Source organism: Mobula hypostoma, chromosome 23, assembly GCF_963921235.1.
Source record: "Mobula hypostoma chromosome 23, sMobHyp1.1, whole genome shotgun sequence".
NCBI classification, from domain to species: Eukaryota; Metazoa; Chordata; class Chondrichthyes; order Myliobatiformes; family Myliobatidae; genus Mobula; species Mobula hypostoma.
Window position 1 is genome coordinate 54,197,117 of NC_086119.1, and position 17,053 is coordinate 54,214,169.

Here is a 17,053-nt window from a genome sequence, read left to right on the forward strand (position 1 = left end):
TTATTTCAAGGGGGGTAGAATATAAAAGCAAAGAGAAAATGCTGAGGCTTTATAAGACACTAATCAAGCTGCACGGAGTATTGTTAACAGTTTTGAGCATCATATCTCAGAAAGAATGCGTTGCCATTGGAGAGAGTCAAGAGGAGGTTCATGAGGTTAATTCTGAGAATGAAGGGGTTAACATATAAGGACCGTTTGGCAGCTTTGGGCTTGTATTCACTGGAATTTCAAAGAAATTGAGGGGCAACCGTTTAGAATAGAGATAAGGATTTTTTTTTTTAGCCAGAGAGTAGTGAATCTGCAGAACGCTCTGCCACAGACCGCAGTGGAGGCCAAGTCCGTGGGTATATTTAAGGCGGAAGATGATTGTTTCCTGATTGGTCAGGGCATCAAAGAATATGGCGAGAAGGCAGGTGTGTGGGTTTGAGTGGGATCTAGGATCAGCCATGATGGAATGGTGAAGCAGACTCGATGGGCTGAATAGCCTAATTTTGCTCCTATGTCCTATGGTCTTGGTGGTAGGAGCTGAGCGTGTAGGAGCTCCACTTGTGTAGTGGAGGTTCTTATTTCAGAGTGGAGCCCTATGACCAATGGTGTGCCACAGGGATCAGTGCAGGGTGTACTCTTGTTCATCATCTTCATTAACAATCTGGATAGAAATGGAGGTGGCATGGTTGTAAATTTACCGAATTGGAGGAAATCGAGGAAGTGGTAGAGGCAGGTATATGAACAGGTAGTCAGGTACATGGATGGATCAAATGCTGACTTGCACGGGAATCTCGATCAGCACGTATGAGCTGGGCTTAAGGGCCTGTTCTGTGATATTTGACTCTATGACTCGAGTGTCATAAAAATTTCCGTCACATTTGGAGTCTCAGAGTTGCACAGCATAGAAACAGGCCCCTCAGCCCACCTATCTGCACTAGCACCATTTACCCACAATTTGTCTGTAGCCTTCTATTCCTTGGTGAGTTAGGTATTGTCCAGCTCTTCTTACATGCCCTGAGAGTACCTCTATTACCACTCCAGGCACCACACTTCAAGACTCCAATCATACTGTGTGAGAGAATATCCCCCTCTCAGGTTTCTCTAAATCTCCTGCTATCACCTTAAATCTATGCTGCCTTGCCTTAGATATCCCCACTGTATGGAAGATTTTTACCTGTCGACCCCTTCTACTTCCCTCATAATTTTATATATCTCTAGCAGGTTATCCCTGAGCCTGGGAAACTAAATCCAGATTATCAAACCTCTCTTCATATCTGAACTGCGCCCATCCAGGCAACATTCTGGTGAATGTCCTCTGCTCTCTCTCAAGTGCTGTCAAACAGTGCTCCGGGTTTGGCCTGATCAATGCTTTCTAAAGTTGTAATATAACATCCCTAGTAGGCAGCCATCGATCCCAGGGGATAATGGGTTTGCGCCTCTGGTGGACTGTGTCCTCTCCAGGGCGCAAAGATTCGACGGACCAGCTGTTGCCCATGCCACAGGTTCCTCCTCTTTACGTCACTGATGTTGTCCCAGGGAAGGGCAAGTGCCAATACAGCTTGGCACCAGTGTCATCGCAGAGGTTGTAAATGACATCAAACTGCCTTAGGGATCCCGGCTCTGGAATTCTTCCTCAGAGTTTACCCCCAAAGCCTTTCCCAAGGCAGGTATGGCCACAAGGCAGTGGAGGAATTAAAATCAGAGGTTTCCTTCTCCTAGGTAGCCGTCCAGATCCCTACTCTTACACTTAACGATGTAGCTGATGTAGGCAAGCATCCCATATGTCCTCTACACCTGTGCTGCCACTTTCAGGGAACCATACACTTGTAGTTCAAGATCCCTCTGTTCATCAACACTCCCTGGGCTCCATCCTTCACTTTATACATTCTACATATCGATTTCCGAAATGCACAAGATTCCTAGTGCTCGGCACAACTTTCCAGTGATTTTATATCATTCTGTAGTCTTTGACAACCACCTTGCTGCTGTCTGATAAGATCATCATAATGAACGCAATAATCTGCATTCAGTGGCCACTTTGTTAGGTACAGCTGTACGTCTGCTTGTTAATGTAAATATCTAATCAGCAACTCCATGCATTAAAGCATGCAGACGTGATCAAAAGGTTCAGTTGTTGTTCAGACCAAACATGAAGAAATGTGATCTAAGTGACTTTGACTGTGGAATGATTGTTGGTACCAGATGGGGTGCTTTGAGTATCTCAGAAACTGCAGATCTCCTGGAGTAGAGAATGATTCAAAAAACATTCAGTCAGCAACAGTTCTGTGAGCTAAAAAGCCTTGTTAATGAGAGAGGTCGGAGGTAAATGGCCAGACTGGTACAAACTGACAGGAAGGCAACAGTAGCTCAAATAACCACACAACAGTAGTCTCTGAATGCACAACACATTGATCTTTGAAGTAATGGGCTACAGCAGCAGACCACACTCCTGTACCAAATAAAGTGGCCACTGATGTACATTGAGATTCTGTAAGTTTGGGAATTGTTGCTGCAGTTCACAGCAAACATGACTCCGTTGTTTAAGAAAGGAGAGAGAGAGAGAGAGAGAGAGAGAGAGAAAGTCTACATCAGTAGAAAACCATAAACATGCACCTTCTATTATTTCTCTCTGGCTTCTACCATGGAGCCAATGGCAAATCCGATTTATTTCCTCATCCTGAATGTCAAGTGACTGAACCCCCCTTAATACCCCTCATTTTTATCCTTATCTCATCATCCACTCTGCACTTCTCCTCCCCCCCTCACCCCACAACTCTTTCTCCACCCCATTGTTCTTCCCTTTCCATGTGCAACTGTTTTCTCCCTCAATCCCCCTCAACTCACCTTACTCTTTCTCCTCCCACCCCCCGACCCAACTCCTTTTCACCTCACCTTCCTCTTCTCGTTTCCCATCCTCCAAATCCTTTCCTACTAACTTTCTGCCTCCCACTCCACCTCCCCCAACTCCCCTCCCAAATCTTCCCAAACCCCATTTTACTCCCTCTTCCTCCTCCTTCCCACTGGCCCAAATATTCCTTCACCCCCTTTTCTATTTTTGTTTTTTTTGTTCTAATTTCATCTTTCTTGTAAAAACTGTGCATAATTTATGTTTTTCTTGTGAAAGCTGTTTATCTGCTGCCATGTACTGTACCTGTAATGCTGGTCAACACTGATGGTAATTTATTTGTAGGAATACAGAGCTTTGAGGCAGTAAAATCTTGACTCATTGATTTCCTTAAAATTCAATTCTATTAAATACATATGAACATATTTATGAAATATTTAATTTCGTGTCATGTACTGAACCTTCTCTGATGTCCTTTATGCTCACTTTGACTACTAAAACTTGGAGGCACCTTCACAACCTCCCACAGACCCCAATGACCCTTTGATTTCCGTTTCAGAGGCTGATGTGAGGGCATCCCTCAGGAGGGTGCATCCACAGAAAGCATCCAGCCCTGGCGGCGTACTAAAGACCTATACTGATCAACCGGCTGGAGTGTTCAGATAACTTTAACCTCTTGCTTCAGCAGTCTGAGGTACCAAATTGCTTCAAACAGGCTTCAATTATACCGGTGCCTAAGAAGAACGTGGTAACTTGCCTGAATGACTATCATCCAGTTGCATTTACAGTATATCCACTGTGATGAAGTGCTTTGAGAGGCTGGTGATGAAACATATCAACTCCTGCCTGAGAAGCGACTTGGATTTACTCCAATTTGCCTGTTGAAGCAACAGATCCACAATGCATGATATTTAATTGGTTCTTCACTCAATCGTGGAACATCTGGACAGTGAAGATGCATACGTCATTGACTACAGCTCGGCATTCAATACCATTATCCCCTCAAAACTAATCAATAATCTTCAACACCTTGGGTTTGATACCACCTTGTGCAACTGGATCCTCAAATTTCTCACCAACAGACCCCAATCAGCTCATATCGGCAAACTCTCCTCCACAATCTCCATCTGCACAGGTGAGCAGTTTGTGAGCTTCGCCCCTTAACCTACTCACTTTATACTGATAACTGTGATGCCATGTTTAAGTTTGCTAACAACACCACTGTCATTGGCTAACTCAGCATATAGGAGGGAGACTGAGTGAGTGGTGCCACAACCACCACCTATCACTCAATATCAGTAAGACCAAACAGATGATTATTGACTTCAGGAGGAGGAAACCAGACGTCCATGAGCCAATCTTCATAGGGAGATCAGAGGTGGAAAGGGTCAGCAACTTCAAATTCCTCAGTGATATTTTTTCAGAGAAGCTGTCCTGGCTCCAGTATATAAATGCCATTATGACGAAAGCACAGCAGTGCCTCTGATTTCTTAGAAGTTTGCATAGATTTGACATGTTATCTAAAACTGTGACAAACTTCTATAGACGCGTGGTGGATAGTATATTGACCGCTTGTATCACGGCCTAGTATGGAAACACCAATACATTTGTATGGAAAAGTCTACAATACGTAGTGGATACGGCCCAGTCAATCATGAGTAAAGCACCCCCCACCCCCTCCACTGAGCACATCTACACACAGCGCTGTTGCAGGAAAGCAGCATCCATCATAAGGGACCCCAAACATATAGGCTATGCTCTCTTCTCACTGCTGCCATCAGGAAGGTGGTACAGGAGCCTCCTGACCTGCACCACGATGTTCAGGAACAGTTATTACCGAGGACTCTTGAACCACTCACTCCATCACTGAACTGAACAACTTTCAAGGATTCCTCTTCTCATGCTTTTGATATTGATTGCTTATTTGCTTGTTTGTTTAGTCATCTAACTATTTATCTATTTATTTATTAGTTAATCATTTTTGTATTTGGACAGTTTGTTGTTTTTTGGCACAATGTTTGTTGTCCTACCCTATGGGTGTGGAGTTTGGTACCAATGACATGGGAAGGAAAAGCAATGAGGTCCTGAAAAGAGAATTTAGAGGGCTAGGTAGAAAGCTGAGAAGCAGGACCTCCCGGGTAGTATTTTCTGGATTGCTACCTGAGCCACGCGCCTTTGAGGGTAGAAACAGGATGATTTGGCAGATAAATGTGTGGCTGAGAAGCTGGTGCAGGGGGTAGGGCTTCAGGTACTTGGATCATTGGGATCTCTTCTGGGGGAGCTGTGATCTGTTCCAAAGTGACAGGTCACACTTGAACACGAGGGGGACCAATATTCTTGCGGGCAGGTTTGTTACAGCTGTTGGGGAGGGTTTAAGCAAACTTGACCGGGGGGGCGGGGTGGGAGCCGGAGTGAAGGAACTCACGATAGGACGGATGGTAAAAAAGTAAAGATAGCATGCAGTCAGATTGTCAGGAAGGGCAGGCAGGTGATGGGATTTAGTTGCAGCCAACAGGCTGAGTATCAAATCATTAGGGATGCAGAGTCAGAAAGGACAGCACCAAGGTGTTGTATCTAAATGCGCGTAGTATAACAAATAAGGTGGGTGATCTTGTTGCAATGTTACAGATTGCCAGGTAAGATGATGTGGCCATCACTAAATCATGGCTGAAGGATGGTTGTAGTTGGGAGCTGAATGTCCAAGGTTACACTTTGTATCGGAGGGACAGGAAGGTAGGCAGAGGGGCAGTGTGGCTCTACTGGTAAAGAATGGCATCAAATCAGTAGAAAGATGTGGTATAAGATTGGAAGATGTAGAATCCTTGTGGGTTGAGTTAAGAAACTGCAAGGGTAAAAGGACGTTGATGGCAGTTATATACAGGATTCCCAACAGTGGCTGGGAGGTGGACCACAGGAAATAGAAAAAGTGAGCCTAAAGGGCAATGTTATGGTAGTCATGGGAGATTTTAACATGCAGGTCAATTGGGAAAATTAGGTTGGTAATGGATCTCATGAGAGTGAGTTTGTTGAATGCCTAAGAGTAGTTTGTCGTTGAAGATCAGCTCTAGTGGATTGGGTGTTATGTAATCAACCGGAGGCGATTACGGAGCTTAAGGTAAAAGAACCCTTAGGAACCAATGATCACGATATGATGGTGTTCAACTTGAAATTTGATAGGGAGAAAGTAAAGTCTGATGTAGCAGTATTTCAGTGGAGTAAGGGAAATTACAGTGGTATGAGAGAGGAGTTGGCCAAAGTAAACTGGAAGGAGCTGCTGGCAGGGATGTCAGCAGAGCAGCAATGGCGTGAGTTTCTGAGGAAAATGAGGAAGGTGCAGAACATGTGTATTCCAAAAATAAGTACTCAAATGGTAAAATAGTACAACCGTGGCTGATAAGGGAAGTCAAAGCTATTGTAAGAGCAAAAGAAAGGGCAGACGATAAAAGTTATTTCAAGTATGTTAAAAAATAAAAGAGAAATGACAGTGGATATAGGACTGCTAGAAAATGAGGCAGGAGAAATAATAACGGGGACAAGGAGATGGCAGATGAACTAAATGAGTATTTTGCATCAGTCTTCACTGTGGAAGACACTAGCAGTGTGGCTGATGATGTAGTATGTAAAAGAAGAGAAGTGAGTGCAGTTACTATTACAAGAGACAAAAAGCTGAAAGACCTGAAGGTGCGTAAGTCGCCCAGACAAAAGGAACTACATCTTAGGTTTCTGAATGAGGTAGCGTTAGAGATTGTGGTGGCATTAGAAGTGATCTTTCAAAAATCATTGGACTGGAAAGGTGCCAAAGGACTGGAAAATTGCAAATGTTACTCCACTCTTTAAAAGAGGAAGGCAGCAGAAATGAAATCATCCTGATCTCAGTGGTTGGGAAGATGTTAGGGTCAATTGTTAAGGACGAAGTGATGGAGTACTTGGTGACACAGGACAAGATAGTACAAAGTCAGCATGGTTTCCTTCAGGGAAAATCCTGCCTGACAAACCTGTTGAAGAGATTACAGGTAGGACAAAGAAAGGGGATGCAGTGGATATTGTATATTTGGACTTTCAGAAGGCCTTTGACAAGGTGCCACACATGAATTAAGTTAGGTCAAGTTAAGAGCCCATGGTTTTACAGGAGAGTTACTAACATGGTTAGAGCACTGGCTGATTGGTAGGAGGCAGCGAATGGGAATAAAAGGATCCTTTTCAGGTTGGCTGCCTGTGACTAGTGGTGTTTCGCAGAGGTCGGTGTTGGGACTTCTTTTTATGCTGTATGTAAATGATTTAGATGATAGAATAGATGGCTTGTTGCCAAGTTTGCAGACGATACAAAGATTGGTGGAGGGGTAGGTAGTGTTAAGGAAATAGGTATGATGCAGAGGACTTAAACAGATTAGGAGAATGAGTAAGAAAATGGCAAATGAAATACAATGTCGGAAAATGCATGGTCGTGCACTTTGGTAGTAGAAATAAATGTGCGGACTATTTTCAAAACAGGAAGAAAATCCAGGAATCTGAGATGCAGAGGGACTTGGGAGTCCTTGTGCAGAACACCCTGAAAGTTAACTTGCAGGTTGAATTGGTGGTGAGGAAGGCAAATGCCATGTTTGCATTCATTTCAAGAGGTCTGGAATACAAGAGCAAGGATGTGGTGCTGAGGCTTTATAAGGCACTGGTGAGGCCTCACCTTTAGTATTGTGAACAGTTTTGGGCCCCTTACTTTAGAAAAGATGTGCTGGCATAGGAGAGGGTCCAGAGGAGGTTCACAAGGATGATTCCAGGATTGAAAGGGTTATCATATGAGAAAAGTTTGATGGCTCTGGGTCTGTACTCACTGGAATTCAGAAGGATTAGGGGAGGGGAATCTCATTGAAACCTTTCTAATGTTGAAAGGCCTAGACAGAGTAGATGTGGAAAGGATGTTTCCCATAGTGGGAGTGTCTAGGACAAAAGGGTCTCAGGATAGAGGGTCACTCTTTCGAAACAAAGATGTGGAGAAATTTCTTTATCCAAAGGGTGGTGAATTTGTTGCCCCAAACAGCCGTGGAGGCCAAGTTGTTTGATGTTTTTAAGGCAGAGCTTGATAGGTTCTTGATTGGACATGGCATCAAAGGCTCTGAGGAGAAGGCTGGGAGATTTTAAAAAAAAAGGATCTGCCATGATTGAATGGCGGAGCGGACTCAATGGGCCAGATGGCCTATTCTGCTCCTATGTCTTATGGTCTTTCATTGACGTTTCTGGGTATCTTGTATTTATTGTGACTGCCTGCAAGAAAAGAAATCTCAGAGTTGTATATGGTGACATATACTGTATGCACTGTGGTAATAAATTTACTTTGAACTTTCTCCATGTTTAACCTCTCAATCCTGCTGTTTAACTTCTCTATCCTACTCCAGTTTCTCTTTCAATTAATGCCGACTCCAGCTCAGCTCTGGAACTGTGAGGGCATCGTCATTTCGGTCAATCTGGTTCCCTCACATAGAACATGGCAGCCAGGTCAATAATGTATGGATCGCCTGCTCCACTGAAAACAAACACACAGTCCTCAGCCACTTTAGTCTGTCTGCCAGTTGTGTTGGTGAATGATGAACTGCAGAGACTGCCCACCACCATCCACAGGGAGTTGGGACCTCCCAATATTGAGGTGATTGGTGCACGACAGTGTACAAATGCAGAGCAATATTAAAATATTTTTCATACTTAAACAGGTTCATCTCTAATCCCATCCCATTAGCATGATTGAACAGTTGAAATTACTGCTTGGTTTAAAGGTAACCACTAACTTCAAAATCTATCAGCTTTACCACGAAAGTTAAACAAAGTAAATGGCAAACGAATGGAGACTTTAACCAGACCAAGCAGTAGCAATAATTTAGAAACTTACTGAAAAAATCAACCCTAGACAATATGATGATGTAGAACATTTCAGCCCTCGCCATAGTACACAGTCCACCAAAGTTCTTTCTTTACTGTAATTGTGAAAAACAATATATAGAAAAAAGATTTAATCAGGTTCATCCGTGTCATCTGGAGTTGAAGCACATATGGCATTAGTCACCTTGCAGTTCATATGAACCCCTCCATTGGTGCAGTCCACATCATCTTTGTCACCAATAGTCAAATGGGGCAGCTGCTTCTTAACACCTTTCCAAACATTCTCATGGGTGTGCATTATTGCATTCCTTTGTATCAGTAAAAAGAGTATTGATTTTCTACAGCTCGAATTCGATTTCTTGTCACATCACTATCATGGTAGTCCTCTGAGACTGCAGGTGGAGGCTGCAACAGATGCTCGGAAGTATTGCTGTGCACAGAGATGGCAGTCTCTACTGTGTTGGTCACTGGCGGGTCTTCAGTCTGGGCAACGGGTGGGAGACTCCGAGAAACTGCACTGGGAAAGGAGTGTTGTGACTGATCAGCATCACCACTGGGGCTGGCTTGTATCAGGGCACCTGGAGGCAGGTTGCTGGATGAAGATGTACTCACTTCTGTAAAGAATCATAACAAGGAAGATATATTTTTTGCATAAAGAGTCCTAGGACTTTCAAACTAACAATGACAATAGAATGTAGGATTGTATTATGCTCTCCAGCTTTGCCAATGCGGTAAGATTCATCTTTGCCTTTACTCTGTTAAACCCCTCAAGAATTAAGTATATTCTATTCCCTTTTTGCAAAGCACCACAGACACCCAGTCTGCTTAGTCTGTTCTCAGCAAACCCATCATCCCAGGAATCAATCTAGTGATTTTCTGTTATATTTCTTCAATCACAAATACATCCTTCTCTGGACGGGGAAACCAGGCCCATGTGTAGTATCCAGTTGCCATCTTACTAAGGTTCTATACAATTGCAGTATGATAGTGTGCCTTGCACTCAGATCGTCTTGAATAAATGCTGTTGTACTATCTGCCTTCCTAACAGCCTGCTGAATCCACATGTTAGCTTTCAGTGATTTATGTATGGAAAGTAAAAACAAAATATACAAACTCCATTTTCCCTCACAGAAGGAGATGGGTACACCAGAGGAAGTGGTAAAAGCAGGTACGATTACTATGTGAAAGACAGATGGACAGGTTTACAGATAGCAAAGGTTTGGAAAGATATGGATCAAACAAGGGCAAGTGAGATTAGTTCAGAAGGCACCTCAGCTGGCAGAGATGAATCGGCCAAAGGGCCCATTTCCATGCTGTATAATTCCAAGAGGAACAACCTGGTCCATTTAAAGATGGAAACCTTTCAGTCGCTCACAAGTTAATGTAAGGGGGACAATACAGTGTTAATTGCAGGACTCTAAGGAGCATTGATGTACTGAGGGATCCTGCGGTCTAAGTTCATAGCCCTTGAGAGTGGCTGCACAGGTTGATAGAGTGTTAGAGAAGGTGTACAATATGCTTGTCTTTATCCGTGAAGGCCTTGAGATCTGACTGGTAAAGAGTGCGGACTACTATCTAAATGGGGAAAAGGTTCAAACATGAGAAGTGCAGAGGAACTTAGGAGTCCTCGTGCAGGACTCCCAGAAAGTTAACTTACAGGTTGTGTCTGTGGTAAAGAAGGCAAATGCAATGTTGACATTTTATTTCAAGGGGAATAGAATATAAAAGCAAGGAGATAATGCTGAACCCTTGTAAGACACTAGTCAGGCTGCACTTGAAATATTGTTAGCTGTTTTGGGCCCATATCTCAGAAAGGATGTGTTGTCATTACAGAGAGTCCAGAGGAGGTTCACAAGGATGATTCCAGGAATGAAGAGGTTAACATATAAGGAGTGGTTGGCAGCTTTGGGCCTGCACTCACTGGAATTTAGAAGAATGTGGGGGATCTCATTGAAACATACCGAATGTTGAAAGGACTAGACAGGTGGATGTGGAGACGATGCTTCCTATAGTGGGGGTATCCAGAACTAGAGGGCAAATCTCAAAATTGAGAGGTGACCTTTTAAAACAGAGGTAAGGAGGAAATTTTTTTTGGCCAGAGAGTAGTCAATCTGTAGAATGCTCTGCCACAGACTGCGGTGGAGGCCAAGTCCGTAGGTATATTTAGGGCAGAAGTTGAGTTTCCTGATCGGTCAGGACATCAAACAATATGGTGAGAATGTTGGAAGGACTAGTTGGCTGGTTGGCCAACTTCTGGTCGTATTTCTTATGTGCCTAGCTCCCCAAGTGCAATGCATGCTTCCTTCTTTATTCCTTACTAGAGTCTTGATACCTCTTGTCAGCCAAGGTTCCCTGAATTTAGTATGTCTACCTTTCACCCTGATATGACCCTTGTAAGAACTTTCTACTTGCTAACTATACCCTAGACTTTGACCTTTCAACATTCGGTATGTTTCAATGAGATCCCCCCACATTCTTCTAAATTCCAGTGAGCGCAGGCTCAAAGCTGCCAACCACTCCTTATATGTTAACCTCTTCATTCCTGGAATCATCCTTGTGAACCTCCTCTGGTGTATGGGGTTGAGTGGGAACTGGGATCAGCCATGATGGAATGGCTGAGCAGACTCAATGGGCTGAATGGCCTAATTTGCTCCTATGTCTTATGGTCTTATTCTTCTAAATTCCACCAAGTACAGACCCAGAGCTATCAAATGTTCCTCACATGATAACCCTTTAGGTCCTGGAATCATCCTTAGGAACCTCCTCTGAACCCTCTCCAATGCCAACACATCTTTTCTTAAATAAGGAGCCTAAAACTGTTCACAATGGTCAAGGTTAGGCCTCACCAGTGTCTTATAAAGCCTCAGAAGAGGGGGTGGTGTGGCTCAGTTGGTATACAAAAAGCATCAATCATTAGCAAGAAGTGACATGGGATCGGAAGGTTTGAATCATTGTAGGTAGAGCTAAGAAATTGTAAGGGTAAAAAGACCCTGATGGGAGTTTGACACCTGCATACAAATGTTCCTTCAGTTGACATCTTTTACATTTGTTTTTCATCTTGAATGTGATTCTGGAAATTGTTGAAGCCTGAGATGTGCAGTTTGGAGATCGTTTGGGTGTTTCAGCGCTCTGCAGTCTCCGAGAGGATTCCAGGAGGCAGAGGCAACATGCATGAACCTTGTAGTGAGCAGGCTCCGGGCCAATGTTCAACTCCACTTCCCTGATTAAAGCTTCCATTGTTTGCTGATTAAAGCGATGAGGTAAGTTGAAACATCGAGCTGAATGCACAAGGTGAGCACTGGCTGCCTGTCTTTTGATCGATGGGGGATCATTCTGGTACCAGAGAGGGGAGATTTCCTTTTGATCATTGGGGGATTGCTCTGTTGCTGAAGAGGGACCACAAGACACAGGAGCAGAATTAGGCCATTCAGCCCATCGAGTCTGCTCCAGCATTCCATCATGGTTGATTCCAGACCCCACTCAACCCTATACACCTGCCTTCTCGCTATATCCTTTGATGCCCTGACTGATCAGAAAACAATCAACCTCTGCCTTAAATATGAGGGGTGATTGATAAGTTCGTGGCCCAAGGTAGAAGGAGTCAATTTTAGAAAACCTAGCACATTTATTTTTCCTACATTTACACACTTAGTCTAGCGGTCGCGGAGCATACGGATCCCTTCTTTGTAGAAGTCAGCATCTTGGACCTCCAGAAATGGTCCACAGCAAGGGTGATTGATAAGTTCATGGCCTAGAGTAGAAGGAGACGAGGAAAAACTTCAAACTTTCTGCATTTTCACTTGAAGAGTTGAACTGCACGTGCATGTAACGAGAGCTGTATAACTCATCTCCTTCTACCTTAGCCCATGAACTTATCAATCAGCCCTGCTGTGGACCATTTCTACAAAGAAGGGATCCGTATGCTCCACAACCGCTGGACTAAGTGTGTACATGTAGGAGGGGACTATGTTGAAAAATAAATGTGCTAGGTTTTCTAAAATTGACTCCTTCTACCTTAGGCCACAAACTTATCAATCACCCCTCGAATACCTATGGGCTTAGCCTCCACCACAGTCTGAGGCACAGCATTCCACAGATCTACTACTCTCTGGCTAAAAATTTCTCCTTACCTCTGTTCTAAGGGGTTACCCATCAATTATAAGACTGTGCCCTCTAGTTCTGCATACCCCCACCATAGGAAACATCCTCTCCACACCCAGCCTATCTAGTCCTTTCAACATTTGGTGGGTTTCAATGAGGCTCCCCCTCCCACCCCCCTGCATTCTTCTAAATTGCAGTGAGTACAGGCCCAAAGCTGCCAAACACTTAAACACTTCTCATATGTTAACCCCATCATGACCGGAATCATCAACGTGAACCTCCTCTGGACTCTCTCCAATGACAACGCATCCTTTCTGAGATATGGGACCCAAAACTGTTGACAATACTCTAATGCTGCCTGACTAGTGTCTTATAAAGACCTGCCACTGTGCCCAGAGAATGTTACCCAGGTTTTCTGCATTCTGGATATGGAGTTGGACTATTCTATACTGTGTTTCTTGCCAGAGCTTTCTAGTTTTTTTGTGTGCGAGGGAGGGGAATTTGGAGGGTGGAGTCGATGTTTTTTGTTTGTTTTTTTGTGTGGGGAGGAGGGATTTAGGGGTTGGTGATTGTGCTGCCATTTTTTCTCTCTTAGTTTCGTGGCTACCGGGAGAAGGATTTCAGAGTTGATAACTTTGATAATAAATTAACTTTGAAACTTTGTGATGGCTTTTTAGAGCCCACTTGGGAGATCAGCTGTTCTGGATTGGGTGTTGTGCAAGGACACAGAATTGATTAAAGAGCTTAAGGTAAACCCTTAGAATAACTGATCGTAATGTGTTAGAATTCACCCTGCAATTTGAGAAGGAGAAGCTAAATCAGATGTATCAGTATTACAGTGGAGTAAATGGAATTACAGAGGCATGAGAGAGGAGCTGGCCAAAACTGTTTGGAAAAGAACACTGGCAGGGATGATGGCAGAGAATGAATGTTTGAAAATTCATGCAGCAATTCGGAAGGTGCAGTTATATACTGTACATCCCAAAGAGGAAAAAGTATTCTAAAGGCAGGATATAGGCAGGATAACACAACCATGGCTGTCACACAATAAAAGCTAATGAGAGGGCATATAATGGAGCAAAAATTAAAGGGAAGTCAGAGACTGGAGGCTTTTAAAAATTAGCAAAAGGCAACTAAGAAATTCATAAAGAAAGGAAAGATGGAATACAAAGGTAAGCTAGCCAATAATATTAAAGATACCAAAAGTTTCTTCAGATAAATGAAGCATAAAAGAGAGGCGAGAGTAGATATCAGACAGCTGGAAAATTATGTTGGAGGGGTATTAATGGGGGACAAGGAAATAGTGGATGAACTGAATAAGTATTTTGCATCAGTCTTCGCTGTGGAAGACACTAGCAGCTTTCTGGAAGTTTGAGTGTGTCAAGGGGCAGAAGTGTGTGGAGCTGCCAATACTAGGGAGAAGGTTCATGGAAACTGAAAGGTCTTAAGGTAGATAAGTCACCTGGACCAGATGGTGTACACCCCAGGGTTCTGAAAGAGGTGGCAGAAGAGATTAGATTAGATTAGATTCAACTTTATTGTCATTGTGCCGAGTACAGATATAAAGCCACTGAAATGCAGTTAGCATCTGACCAGAAATGCAAAGAATATTGTTTACAAATAACTGCGAATAAAAAGTAAGTGCTACAGCACACAAATATAAAAGTACTGAGACAGTACAATACGGATGCAATACTGCTTAGCGCTGTGATGAGAGGTTCAGCAGTGTTACAGCCTCAGGGAAGAAGCTCTTCCTGTGTCTGCTGGTGAGGGAGCGGAGGCTCCTGGAGCGCCTACCGGATGGGAGGAGAGTAAAAAGTCCATGGTTAGGGTGAGATGCATCTTTGATAATGCTTTTCACCCTGCCCAGGCAGCGTTTATGGTAGATGTTCTCAATGGTGGGCAATTGGATGCCGATAATCTGCTGGGCAGTTTTCACCACATGCTGGAGTGCTTTGCGGTCCGATACGGGACAATTGCCATACCACACTGAGATGCAGTTGGTGAGTATGCTCTCAATGGTACAGCGGTAAAAGTCCATCAGTATCTTGGGACAGAGGTGAGATTTCTTGATGCTCCTGTAGTGCCTACTGGATGGGAGGAGAGTAAAAAGTCCATGGTTAGGGTGAGATGCATCCTTGATAATGCTTTTCCTGTGCCTGCTGGTGCGGGAGCGGAGGCTCCTGTAGCGCCTACTGGATGGGAGGAGAGTAAAAAGTTCGCAGGAAATAAAGGTGCTGTTGCGCCTTTTTAATCAGGATGGAGGAGTTCAAGGACCAGGTGAGATCCTCGGAAATGTGGACACCAAGGAATTAGTAATGATCTTTCAAGAATCAATTGATCTTGGCATAGTTACAGTGGAATGGAAAATTGTATATAACACTGCATTCTTCAAGAAGGGAGAGAGACAGAAGAAAGGATATTATAGGCTAGTTAGTCTGACCTCAGTGGTGGGAATATGTTAGAGCTGATTGTTAAGGATGTGGTCTCAGGGTACTTGGAGGCACATGATAAAACGGGCCATAGTCAGCATGGTTTCCTTAAAGGCAAATCTTACCTGACAAAGCAGGATAGACAAAGGAGAATCGATGGATGTTGTGTACTTGGATTTTCAGAATGCCTTTGACAAAGTGCTGCACATGAGGCTGCTGAACAAGTTAACAGCCCATGATGTTACAGGAAAGATAATAGCATAGATAGAGCATTGGCTAATTGGCAGGAGGCAAAGAGTGGAAATAAAGGGAGCCTTTTTTGCTTGGCTGCCAGTGACTACTGATGTTCCACAGGGATCTATGTTGAGACCAATTCATTTTATGTTATATGCCAATAACTTGGATGATGGAATTGATGGCTCTGTGGCCAAGTTTGTGGACAATACGAAGACAGGTGGAAGGGCAGGTAGTGTTGAGGAAGTAGAGAGGTAGAGAGGCTACAGAAGGACAAACAGAGGAGAATGGGCAAAGAAATGGCAGATGCAATATAGTGTTGGGAAGCGTATGGCCAGGCACCTTGGAAGAAGAAATAAAAGGGGAGACTATTTTGTAAATGGAGAGAAAATTCAAAAGTCTGGAGGTGCAAAGGAACTGATTAAATTTCAGGTTGAGTTGATAGTGAGGAAGGCAAATGCAATGTTAGCGTTCATTTCAACAGGACTAGAATATAAAAGGAAGGATGTAAAGTTGAGGTTTTTAAAAGCACTGCTGAGGCCTCACTTGGAGCATTGTGAGCACATTTGGGCCTCTTATCGAAGATAGGATGTGCTGACATTGCAGGGGGTTCAAAGGAGGATAATTTTGAGAATAAAGGGAAAGCCTTTAGGACCGAGATGAGGAAAAACTTCTTCACACAGAGAGTGGTGAATCTGTGGAATTCTCTGTCACAGAAAACAGTTGAGGCCAGTTGATTGGCTATATTTAAGAGGGAGTTAGATAAGGCCCTTGTGGCTAAAGGGATCGGGGGTATGAAGAGAAGGCAGGTACAGGGTTCTGAGTTGGATGATCAGCCATGATCATACTGAATGGTGGTGCATGCTCGAAGGGCCAAATGGCCTACTCCTGCATCTATTTTCTATGTTTCTATGTTTCTAAAGGAGGGTCACGAAAATGATTCTGGGGTTGAAAGGCTTGTCATATGAGAAGCTTTTGATTGCTCTGGGACTCTACTCACTGGATTTCAGAAGGATGAGGGGAGACCTCATTGAAACCTATTGAATATTGAAAGCCTTTGATAGAGTGGATGTGGAGAGTAGGTTTCCTATGATGGGGGAGATCAGAGAGACTAAAAATAGAGGAGCATCCTTTTAAGAATGGGGATGAGGAGGAATTTCTTTAGCCAGAGAGTGGTGAATCTACAGAACTTGCTACCACAGGCATCTGTGGAGGCCAAGTTATTGAGTATGTTTAAAGCAGGGGTTGAAAAATTCTTGATAAATCAGGCCATGAAAGGATACAGGAGAAGGCAAAAGATTGGGGATGAGAGGGAAAATGGATCAGCCATGATGAAATGGCAGAGCAGACTCGATGGGCCAAATGGCCTAATTCTGCTCCTACTCTTTCCACAGTATCCTACGAATTGGAGACAAAGCAGATGAAGTTAAATTGAACATTAATCATCTGTCTGCCATGACTGAAACATGCTTGCAGGGTGACGAGAACTAGAAGCTGGATACTAGGGTGTTCAAAGTTTGAAAAGGCAAGCAGAAAGGGGTGACGGGGTGGGAAAGCGCCGATGATGCATGCTGAGATCAGCAGA

General features: G+C 43.7%; 1 protein-coding gene across 2 annotated transcripts in view; it reads right to left on the minus strand.

The window, feature by feature from the left end:
• Nucleotides 1-3,036: 3,036 nt before the first annotated feature.
• Nucleotides 3,037-17,053, minus strand: part of LOC134336923 (SH2B adapter protein 2) — a 174,866-nt gene continuing 160,849 nt past the window's right edge. For both annotated transcript variants that reach the window (XM_063031572.1, XM_063031571.1), the window contains one exon: nt 3,037-9,315. In XM_063031572.1, the coding sequence (XP_062887642.1) occupies nt 9,017-9,315 (299 nt within the window). In that variant the 3' untranslated portion in view covers nt 3,037-9,016. The remainder of the gene's footprint in view (nt 9,316-17,053) is intronic.